The sequence below is a fragment of the Pan troglodytes genome, chromosome 20, assembly GCF_028858775.2.
Source record: "Pan troglodytes isolate AG18354 chromosome 20, NHGRI_mPanTro3-v2.0_pri, whole genome shotgun sequence".
In the NCBI taxonomy this organism is placed as follows: Eukaryota; Metazoa; Chordata; class Mammalia; order Primates; family Hominidae; genus Pan; species Pan troglodytes.
In genome coordinates this window covers 24,380,595-24,392,894 of record NC_072418.2, presented here as the reverse complement: position 1 = coordinate 24,392,894, position 12,300 = coordinate 24,380,595, and the positions used below count along the sequence as shown (strand labels likewise).

At 37.7% G+C, this 12,300-nt stretch overlaps 1 protein-coding gene across 2 annotated transcripts in view; it reads left to right on the top strand.

The window, feature by feature from the left end:
- The window catches only part of ZNF208 (zinc finger protein 208), a 225,038-nt gene that overhangs the window by 202,035 nt on the left and 10,703 nt on the right, over positions 1-12,300 (top strand). For both annotated transcript variants that reach the window (XM_054672856.1, XM_063801436.1), the window contains 2 exons: positions 2,153-2,279; positions 3,747-3,842. In XM_054672856.1, the coding sequence (XP_054528831.1) occupies positions 2,153-2,279; positions 3,747-3,842 (223 nt within the window). The remainder of the gene's footprint in view (positions 1-2,152; positions 2,280-3,746; positions 3,843-12,300) is intronic.

The following is a 12,300-nucleotide window of genomic DNA, read 5'->3' as shown; positions in this document are numbered from 1 at the left end:
AGGAAAAGAGGAAGTCAAATTGTCCCTGTTTGCAAATGACATGATTGTATATCTAGAAAACTCCATTGTCTCAGCCCAAAATCTCCTTAAGCTGATAAGCAACTTCGACAAAGTCTCAGGATACAAAATCAATGTACAAAAATCACAAGCATTCTTATACACCAATAACAGACAAACAGAGAGCCAAATCATAGTGAACTCCCATTCACAATTGCTTCAAAGAGAATAAAATACTTAGGAATCCAACTTAGAAGGGACATGAAGGACCTCTTCAAGGAGAACTACAAACCACTGCTCAATGAAATAAAAGAGGATACAAACAAATGGAAGAACATTCCATGCTCATGGGTAGGAAGAACCAATATCGTGAAAATGGCCATACTAGGTATTTTATAGATTCAAGGTAATTTATAGATTCAATGCCATCTCCATCAAGCTACCAATGACTTTCTTCACAGAATTGGAAAAAACTACTTTAAAATTCATATGGAACCAAAAAAGAGCCTGCATCGCCAAGTCAATCCTAAGCCAAAAGAACAAAGCTGGAGGCATCACGCTACCTGACTTCAAACTATACTACAAGGCTACAGTAACCAAAACATCATGGTACTGGTACCAAAACAGAGATATAGATCAATGGAATAGAACAGAGCCCTCAGAAATAATGCCGCATATCTACAACTATCTGATCTTTGGCAAACCTGAGAAAAACAAGTAATGGGGAAAGGATTCCTTATTTAATAAATGGTGCTGGGAAAACTGGCTAGCCATATGTAGAAAGCTGAAACTGGATCCCTTCCTTACATCTTATACAAAAATTAATTCAAGATGGATTAAAGACTTAAACGTTAGACCTAAAACCATAAAAACCCTAGAAGAAAACCTAGGCATTACCATTCAGGACATAGGCATGGGCAAGGACTTCATGTCTAAAACACCAATAGCAATGGCAACAAAAGCCAAAATTGACAAATGGGATCTAATTAAACTAAAGAGCTTCTGCACAGCAAAAGAAACTACCATCAGAGTGAACAGGCAACCTACAAAACAGGAGAAAATTTTCGCAACCTACTCATCTGACAAAGGGCTAATATCCAGAATCTACAGTGAACTCAAACTAATTTACAAGAAAAAAACAAACAACCCCATCAAAAAGTGGGCAAAGGATATGAACAGACACTTCTCCAAAGAAGATATTTATGCAGCCAAAAAACACATGAAAAAATGCTCATCATCACTGGCCATCAGAGTAATGCAAATCAAAACCACAATGAGATACCATCTCACACCAGTTAGAATGGCAGTCATTAAAAAGGCAGGAAACAACAGGTGCTGGAGAGGATGTGGAGAAATAGGAACACTTTTACACTGTTGGTGGGACTGTAAACTAGTTCAACCATTGTGGAAGTCCATGTGGCGATTCCTCAGGGATCTAGAACTAGAAATACCATTTGACCCAGCCATCTCATTACTGGGTATATACCCAAAGGACTATAAATCAGGCTGCTATAAAGACATGCACACGTATGTTTATTGCGGCACTATTCCCAATAGCAAAGACTTGGAACCAACCCAAATGACCAACAATGACAGACTGGATTAAGGAAATGTGGCACATATACACCATGGAATACTATGCAGCCATAAAAAATGATGAGTTCATGTCCTTTGTTGGGACATGGATGAAATTGGAACATTCTCAGTAAACTATCACAAGGACAAAAAACCAAACACCGCATGTTCTTGCTCATAGATGGTAATTGAACAATGAGAACACATGGACACCAGAAGGGGAACATCACAGTCTGGGGACTGTTGTGGGGTTGGGGGTGGGGGGAGGGATAGCATTAGGAGATATACCTAATGCTAAATGACGAGTTAATGGGTGCAGTACACCAGGATGGCACATGTATACATATGTAACTAACCTGCACATTCTGCACATGTACCATAAAACTTGAAGTATAATAATAATTAAGAAAAAAAAGATAATATGTTAGAGAATATTTGTGTTAAAAATTATTTTATTGAATAATTTCAGTCATGCTTATAAGTCAGAACCAGCTCTCTTTACTCTCTGCATTTTACCTTGAGTCAAATTAAAAATTCTGCCCATGTCCAGTTGATAAATATGTGTGTTTGTGTTTTCCAGGGATCATTGACATTTAGGGATGTGGCCATAGAATTCTCTCTGGAGGAGTGGCAATGCCTGGACACTGCACAGCAGAATTTATATAGAAATGTGATGTTAGAGAACTACAGAAACCTGGTCTTCCTGGGTGAGAATAACTTTAATACGCAATTCCTAGTATACACTACAGGTTTCATTTTGCTGCAGACCTTATTGGACTGAACAAAGGAGGATGAATGTGAGAATAAAGACAAAGACAAAAGAGTATATTTGGAAGAAGGGGTCAGGGGCCTCCTTGCTTCTAGTCAACAAGGGTCCTGAGCTTCTATAGCCCTTTGTATTTATTGAGTAAAGGAGATAGGGAGAAGGAGGAGGTTGTGGTCAGCTGCTTGACTTAATGAAGGCCTGCATGACTGTATTCTTTCAACAGCACTCTCCAGATGTTCCAGTAGATAACTTCAAGGAGCATGGCACCAGGGAGTGACTGTCCTCAGTGTACCTTCTGGTGGCAGGAGCAGAAGCAAGTTTGCCCACATTCTGCATTCATGATAAACCGTTTGCTGTTTATCATATAGCCTCCAGTGGAATGCTGAGTTGGTCATGACCCTCAGGTTTTCAGCTCCCAACACCATTTCTTTTTTGTATAATTTCTTTTTGGTAATTTATGCTTTCAGATTTCTATTTTCAAGAAAATCATAGGAGTTTTTCCATATAGAAAAAAAATTCAAGATGTTTCATCTTGACCTGAACTTACCACATTCTTGAGCTGATCTGTGTCCTTCACTTTAGATTAATGGTAATTTCAAAAGTTTACTGGCAACCACCAATTTTTAATTCAGTATTACTAGGTGATAAAATTAACCTACAAAATTAGATAATTTTCTAAATATTTAGAAATTTCTGTTATTGTTGGGGACCAGCCTCAATACCACCTGTAGGGTACAGAAAGTCCGGTGGCGACGAAGGAATGAGAAGAGACAGGTTAAGAGTGCACAAAGGGTGGGGTGCCAGGGGACCAGTTGCACTTTTGGAGGCTGCAAAAGGCATCAAGTTCTGGTCTCCACAGTATTTATTGAGTATAATCACTTAGATCTAAGAAGCAGATGTTCAGGGGTGAAATGGTGAAAGGGAGGTAGTGTGTCATACACCTAATCTATAGCAGTGGTGGTTTAGGCAAATTTTCTTTGTGCTGAAGCAGAATAAACTTAACTACTGATTTATTCTTTAACTTACCGGAGAGCAGCTGTTGGGGGTGGGCCTAACTAGGACCCTGCATATCTGGCCACATTCCAATGCTTCAAAGGAGTATCTTTCTCCTTGAGCACAGTGTTTATAAGTAAGAGAGCAGGTCACGCTCTGGTCATGGGAACGTGATGGCAGTAAGGAGGCTTTCCTCCTCGGAGGCCTCCTGTGGCTTTCCACAACATATTGTCCCATATTTTTATGGCCAGCTTATACAGGCATCCCATAAGCCTTTTTCCCAACTTATTATAATTTAGTATTTTGGAATAAATCTATTAGAATATTCTATTACATCCTCTTTACTGAGCACATTACTGAGTTGGTAATTGGAGAATATGAGCAAGAAGCATGTTGTTCATTTTTAATAAAACAGGTATTGCTGCCTTTAAGCCAGACCTGATCATTTTTCTGGAGGAAGGAAAAGAGCCCTGGAATATGAAGAGACATGAGATGGTGGAAGAATCCCCAGGTAGGTGAGAGTGAATACAGACAACATGGATGAGAGGTCGAAAGTCAAGGAGGAAGCCAGTCCTTAAAGTGATTCTGGAAGCTGTGTTCCAAAAGAAGTAGTTTCTGGAGAGCCTAATTTTTATTTTTATTCTTTAATTTTCTCTCACACAGGGGCATCTTCGGTCTTACACTTTTAAAATTTCTAAGAATTCTTCTTTCCCTTCAGTAATCTTCCTTCAAGTTTACAGTGACAGCCAAAGTACTGTTCATGGCATACAAGAGAGTGCACAATCTTTTTGTTTGTTTGTTTTTGTGGACACACAGATATCTGCATGATTTTAAGATACTCCATGTTAAACTATCTTATAAGTTCTCTCTTTCCATCATCTCTGAAATGTGTGAGAGTAGTGGTTTCTGTATCTTTGGGGTTTTTTTGTTCATTTTTCTGTACATTTCATCCTGTTTTTATTACTGTAGTATTGAAATATAGTTTGAAATTATAAAGTACGATGTCCTTCTGCTTTTTTCTTTTTCTTCAAGATTGCTTTGGCTATTCAGTTTCTTGTAGTTTCATGTAAATTTTATGATTGTATTTTTCATTACTGTGAAAAAAACACTGGAATATTGATAGAGAGTTTATTGAATCTAGAGATCACTTTGGATAATATGGCATTTTACCATTTATTCTTTGAATTGATAGGCATAAAATTTATTTGAATTTGTGTTCTCATTATTTTTCATTGATAAATCTTGCACTTGAAAACTTTCAACTCCTCAGTTAAATTTGTTCTCAGATATTTATTATTTTAGTGCTATTGTAAATAAGATTGTTTTATTACTCTATTTTATCAGATAGTTTAAGTGTATGGAAACATAACTTGTATGTTAATTTTATATTTTGCTAATTTACTGAGTGTATTTATTGGTTTGAAAAGGTTTTAATGTACTGTTTATGGTTTTTTATAGAGAACATTGCATGATTTACAAACAGTAATGTTTTACTTATTTGTCTTCAATTTCAATGACTTTAAATTTTTTTTTACTAATTTTTCTTCCACATACTTCAAGTGCTGTGTTAAAATAGAAGCATTGACAATGGGCACAATATACTTTTGCATTGGTGTATGAATTTGAAGGAGTAAACACCTCTTAAAGTTTTTATAAACTGGTTTCAGAGGGTTGTAGCTCGGTCACAGGGCTGCTGGCTCTGCAATAGAGTTGGCTTATTATAAGGGGCTTTGGTAGTTGTAATTCCCATTTTATTTTTGGACAGAGTAAATATCCCTCAGGACTTTGCTCAGTAGGGTATCAGATGCTAGGGCAGGTTTCTGCAGTCAGGTCTGCGTATGGTGGGCTTTATAATAGGATGTGGATTAGTATGGCTTCACTGAGTACCAGAGAGCATTTCTGAGGTCACTGTAGGTTTCTACATGGGCAGAAGTGGCCATGAACTGTGGCTTAGGAAACTGGAACTGAGTCATGAAACTGGTATTGGGACCACAGTAAGGACCAAGGTCTGCCGGCCTGCCATCATGGCTCTAAATGGGTATCTCTCTCCAGCCTTCTGGAAGACAAAGACCTCTCACAGACTGTGGCTGGGAGGAGTTTGGGATGGTTACAGAGTAAGTTCAAAATTCTCCGTGGGACCAAGTTGGGTGGGACATTTTCTGGTCTATAGTCAAGAGCAGGGGTCCTGTAGTTTGCCACTTGAATGAAAGCTTGCCTGCTGAAAAGGGTGCTCCTCAATCTTGGGCTTTAGCAAAGTTTCACAGTTGCCTCCCTGGATCTTAAAGCTCTCTTAAAGGCACTTATTTTTGAGATGGGGTCTCACTACATAACCCAGGTTGGTCTTCAAATTTTGGCCTGAAGCAATTCTCCAACCTTACTGTACCATGTTGCTGCCATTACAGATGTTAACCATGATGCCTGGTTCCCTCATTAAGATATTTTTGTCACGGATGACTGACAAACTTTCTTGCTGTTGGGGGTTAAGCAAATAGGAGACCTTTTTGTTTTTATCTGTTTCTAAGAGTGTAAATGCTTTATATCTCTCTATCTCATACAATCTTTGTCTTTTTGTGGCTGACTCATTTCATTTTGCATAATGTTATCAAGATTTATCGTTATAATTGGTAGAATATTTTCTGCTTTTTTAAAACTGAGTGATATTCCAGTATTTTTATATTTCAGATTATATTTACTGAATGATTTGGTGACAGAAATTTGCATTGCCTTTACCTACTAGCTTACAGTAATAATTATTGCTATGTAAATGACTCCTCATATGACTATACATGTTAAAGTATATGTGTTGCATTCTATTTCTTTAGTCTGATTTTTCATCCTTATACCAGATTGTTTTAATTCTGTGGCTTGGAATGTCTTTTGAAATCAGGAACTTTAATGCCTGCAACATTGCTTTATTATTATTATTTTAAGATTGTTGGGTACTTTATTGTCTTTTGAGATTCTATATACTTTAAGGGTTGCAGTTTCTATTTTTTCAAAAATGCAAGGAGAAATTTGAAAAACATTTCATTAAATTTATAGATTACATTGAATAGGATGAACATCTTTACAATATTAACATTACAACCTTTGCATAAGAGCATGCTCGAGTGTTTTGTTAAATTCATATATATATATTTTTGTTTGTTTGTTTGTTTGTTTTTGTTTTTTTGAGACAGAGTCTTACTCTATCACCAGGCTGGAGTGCAATGGCATTATCTCGGCTCATTGCAACCTCCACCTCTTGGGTTCAAGCGATTCCCCTGCCTCAGCCTCCTGAGTATCTGGGACTACAGGTGCGTGCCACCAAGCCTCACTAGTTTTTTGTATTTTAGTAGAGACAGGGTTTCACCATGTTGGCCAGAATGGTCTTGATCTCCTGACCTTGTGATTCGCCAGCCTTGGCCTTCCAAGGTGCTGGGATTGCAGGCATGAGCCACCGCACCTGGCATATTTGTTTTGTTTTCAGTTTTTTTCTATTTTTGTTGTATACTGGCATTCAAGTTTAGTCACAGAAAATAATTCATAAAATTTCAGTTTTAAAAAACTTGGTAAGACTTCTTTTTTGGCTTAAGAGGTGGTCTATCAAGAAATATATTGTATGAGCTATTCAGAAGGGTGTGTATCCTGATGTTAAGGAGTGCTCTCTATACCTCTGTCAGAAATAGTTGTTTTATACCATCTTTATGTAGCCTGTTTCCTTATTAATATTCTGTTTTTTTTAAATTATAATTTAAATTCTGGGGTACATGTGCAGAATGTGCAGGTTTGTTACATAGGTATACACGTGCCATGGGGGTTTGCTGCACCCATCAACTTGTTATCTATATTAGGTATTTCTCCTAATGTTATCCCTCCCCTAGCCCCCACCCCTCGACAGGCCCTGGTGTGTGATGTTCCCCTTCCTGTGTCCCTGTGTTCTCATTGTTAACTCCCACTTATGAGTGAGAACATGCTGTGTTTCGTTTTCTGTTCTTGTGTTAGTTTGCTGAGAATGATGATTTCCAGCTTCATCCATGTCCCTGGAAAGGACATGAACTCATTTTTTTTTTATGGCTGCCTAGTATTCCATGGTATATATGTGCCACATTTTCTTTATCCTGTATATTACTGATGGGCATTTGGGTTGGTTCCAAGTCTTTGCTATTGTGAATAGTGCTGCAAAAAACATGTGTATTCATGTGCCTTTATAGTAGAATGATTTATAATCTTCTGAGTATATACCCAGTAATGGGATTGCTGGGTCAAATGGTATTTCTAGTTCTAGATCCTTGAGGAATCGCCACATTGTCTTCCACAATGGCTGAACTAATTTACACTCCAACCAGCAGTGTAAAAGCTTTTCTACTTCTCCACATCTTCTCCAGCATCTGTTGTTTCCTGACTTTTCAATGATCGCCGTTCTAACTGGCATGAGATGGTATCTCATTTTGGTTTTGATTTGCATTTCTCTAATGACCAGTGATGATGTGCTTTTTTTCATATGTTTGTTTGCCACATAAATGTCTTTTTGAGAAATATCTGTTCATATCCTTTGCCTACTTTTTGATGGGTTTTTTTTTTCTTGTAAATTTGTTTAAGTTCTTTGTAGATCCTGGATATTAGCCCTTTGTCAGATGGATAGATTGCAAAATTTTTCTTCCATTCTGTAGGTTGCCTCTTCACTCTGATGATAGTTTCTTTTGCTGTGCAGAAGCTCTTAGTTTAATTAGGTTTCATTTGTCAATTTTGGCTTTTGTTGCCATTGTTTTTGGTGTTTTAGTCATGAAGTCTTTGCCCATGCCTATGTCCTGAATAGTATTGTCTAGGTTTTCTTCTACAGTTTTTATGGTTTGCGGTGTTACATTTAAATCTTCAATCCATCTTGAGTTAATTTTTGTATAAGGTGTAAGGAAGGGGTCCAGTTTCAGTTTTCTGCATATGGCTAGCCAGTTTTTTCAACACCATTTATTAAGTAGGGAATCCTTTCCCCATTGCTTGCTTTTGTCAGGTTTGTCAAAGATCAGATGGTTGTAGATGTGTGGTGTTATTTCTGAGGCCTTTGTTCTGTTCCATTGGTCTATATATCTGCTTTGATACCAGTACCATACTGTTTTGTTTACTGTAGCCTCAGGGTAATTTGACGTCAGGTAGCATGATGCCTCCAGCTTTGTTCTTTTTGCTTAGGATTGTCTTGGCTATATGAGCTTTTTTTTTTGGTTCTGTATGAAATTTAAAGCGGTTTTTTTTTCCTAATTCTGTGAAGAAAGTCAGTGGTAGCTTGATGGGGATAGCATTGAATCTATAAATTACTTTGGGCAGTATGGCCATTTTCATGATATTGATTCTTTCTATGCACGAGCATGGAATGTTCTTCCTTTTTTTTTTTTTTTTTTTTTTTTTTGAGATGGAGTCTCGCTCTATCACCCAGGCTGAAGTGCAGTGGTGCGATCTCAGCTCACTGCAAGCTCCACCTCCCAGGTTGACGCCATTCTCCTGCCTCAGCCTCCCGAGTAGCTGGGACTACAGGCGCCTGCCACCATGCCCGGCTAATTTTTTGTGTTTTTAGTAGAGATGGGGTTTCACAGTGTTAGCCAGGATGATCTCGATCTCCTGACCTCATGATCCACCCGTCTCGGCCTCCCAAAATGGTGGGATTACAGACGTTAGCCACTGCGCCCAGCCATGGAAAGTTTTTCCATTTTTTGTGTCCTCTCTTATTTTCTTGAGCAGTGGTTTGTAGTTCTCCTTGAAGAGGTCCTTCCCATCCCTTGTAAGTTGTATTCCTAGGTATTTTATTCTCTTTGTAGCAATTGTGAATGGGAGTTCACTCATGATTTGGCTATTATTGGTGTTTAGGAATGCTTGTGATTTTTGCTCATTGATTTTGTATTCTGAGACTTTGCTGAAGTTGCTCATCCATTTAGGAAGATCTTGGGCTGAGACAGTGGGGTTTTCTAAATATACAATCATGTCATCTGCAAATAGAGACAATTTGATTTCCTCTTTTCCTATTTGAATATCCTTTATTTCTTTTTCTTGCCTGATTGCCCTCACCAGAACTTCCAATACTATGTTGAATAGGAGTGGTGAGAGAGAGCATCCCTGTTTTGTGCCAGTTTTCAAAGGGAATGCTTCCAGTTTTTGACCATTCAGTATGATATTGTCTGTCAGTTTGTCATACATAGCTCTTATTATTTTGAGATACGTTCCATCTATACCTAGTTTATTGCAAGTTTTTAGCATGAAGGCTGTTCAATTTTGTTGAAGGCCTTTTATGCATCTATTGAGATAATCATGGGTTTTTGTCATTGGTTGTGTTTATGTGAGCGATTATGTTTATTGATTTGTGTATGTTGAACCAGCCTTGCATCCCACAGATGAACCTGACTTGATCTTGGTGGATAAGCTTTTTGATGTGCTGCTGGATTCAGTTTGCCAGTATTTTATTGAGGATTTTTGCATCCATGTTAATCAGGGATATTGGCCTGAAATTTTCTTTTTTTGTTGTGTCTCTGCCGGGTTTTGGTATCAGGATGATGCTGGCCTCATAAAATGAGTTAGACAGGAGTCCCTCTTTTTCTATTGTTGGAAATAGTTTCAGAAATAATAGAATCAGCTCTTCTTTGTACCTCTGGTACAAAGGTTGTGAATCCATCGGGTCCTGGACATTTTTGGTTGTTAGGCTCATAATTACTGCCTCAGTTTCAGAACTCGTTATTGATCTCTTCAGGGATTTGACTTCTTCCTGATTTAGACTTGGGACGGTGTATGTGTCCAGGAATTTATTCATTTCTTTTAGATTTTCTAGTTTATTTGTATAGAGACGTTTATAGTATTGTCTGATGGTAGTTTGTATTTCTGTGGAATCAGTGGTGATGTCCCCTTTATTATTTTTGATTGTGTCTATTTGATTCTTCTCTCCTTTCTTCTTTATTAGACTGGCTAGTAGTCTATTTTGTTAATCTTTTCAAAAAACCAGCTCCTGGATTCATTGATTTTTTTGAAGGATTTTTTGTGTCTATCTCCTTCAGTTCTGCTCTTTTCTTAGTTATTTCTTGTCTTCTGCTAGGGTTTGAATTTGTTTATTCTTGCTTCTCTAGTTCTTTTAATTGTGATGTTAGGGTGTCAATTTTAGATCTGTCTTGCTTTCTTTTGTGGGCATTTAGTGCTATATATTTTCTAGACACTGCTTTGTCTGTGTCCCAGAGATTCTGGTGTGTTGTGTCTTTGTTCCTGTTGGTTTCAAAGAACTTTTTTATTTCTGCCTTCAATTTATTATTTACCTTATAATCATTCAGGAGCAGGTTGTTCAGTTTCCATGTAGTTGTACGGTTTTGAGTGAGTTTCTTAATCCTGAGTTCTAATTTGATTGCACTGTGCTCTGAGAGACTGTTTGTTATGATTTCCATTTTTTAAAATTTGCTGAGGAGTATTTTACTTCCAAGTATGTTGTCAATTTTAGAATAAGAGTGATGTGGTGCCGAGAAGAATGTATATTCTGTTGATTTGTGGTAGAGTCCTGTAGATGTCTATTTGGTTTGCTTGGTCCAGAGCTGAGTTCAAGTCCTGAATATCCTTCTTAGTTTTTTGTGTCATTGATCTGGCTAATATTGACACTGGGATATTAAAGTCTCCCACTATTATAGTATGGGAATCTAAGTCTCTTTGTAGGTCTGTAAGAACTTGCTTTATGATTCTCGGTGCTCCTGTATTGGGTGCATATATATTTAGGATAGTTAGCTCTTCTTGTTGCATCGATCCCTTTACCATTATGTAATGACCATCTTTGTCTCTTTTGATCTTTGTTGGTTTAAAGTCTGTTTTATCAGAGACTAGAATTGCAACCCCTGCTTTCTTTTGCTTTGCATTTGCTTGGTAAATATTCCTCCATAACTTTATTTTGAGCCTATATGTGTCTTTGCACATGAGATGGATTTCCTGAATACAGCACTTTGATGGATCTTGACTGTTCAATTTGCCAGTCTGTGTCTTTTAATTGGGGCATTTAGCCTGTTTACATTTAAGGTTAATATTGTTATGTGTGAATTTGATCCTGTCATTATGACGCTAGCTGGTTATTTTGCCCATTACTTGATGCAGTTTCTTCATAGTGTCAATGATCTTTACAATTTGGTATGTTTTTGCAGTGGCTGGTTTACCAGTTGTTCCTTTTTATGTTTAGTGCTTCCTTCAGGAGCTCTTGTAAGGCAGGCCTGGTGGTGACAAAATCTCTCAGCATTTGCTTATTTGTAAAGGATTTTATTTCTCCTTCATTTATGAAGTTTAGTTTGGCTGGATGTGAAATTCTTGGTTGAAAATTCCTTTCTTTAAGAATGTTGAATATTGGCCCCCCAGTCTCTTCTGGCCTGTAGGGTTTCTGCAGAGAAATCCACTGTTAGTCTGATGGGCTTCCCTTTGTGAGTAACCCGACCTTTCTCCCTGGCTGCCGTCAACATTTTTTCTTCATTTCAACCTTGGTGAATCTGACGATTCTGTGTCTTGGGGTTGCTCTTCTCGAGGAGCATCTTTGTGGTGTTCTCTGTATTTTCTGAATTTGAATGTTGGCCTGTCTTGCTATGTTGGGGACATTCTCCTGGATGATATCCTGAAGAGTGTTTTCCTACTTGGTTCCATTCTCCCTGTCACTTTCACGTACCCGAATTAAATGTAGATTTGGTCTTTTCACATAGTCCCATATTACTTGGAGGCTTTGTTCATTTCTTTTTATTCTTTTTTTTCTAATCTTGTCTTCTTGCTTTATTTCATTAAGTTAATCTTCAGTCTCTGATATCCTTTCTTCCGCTTTATCGATTCAGCTGTTGACACTTGTGCATGCTTCATGAAGTTCTCGTGCTGTGTTTTTCATCTCCATCAGGCATTTATGTTCTCTAAACTGGTTATTCTCGTTAGCAATTCATCTAACCTTTTTTCAAGGTTCTTAGCTTCCTGGCATTGGGTTAGAACATGCTCCTTTAGCTTGGAGGAGT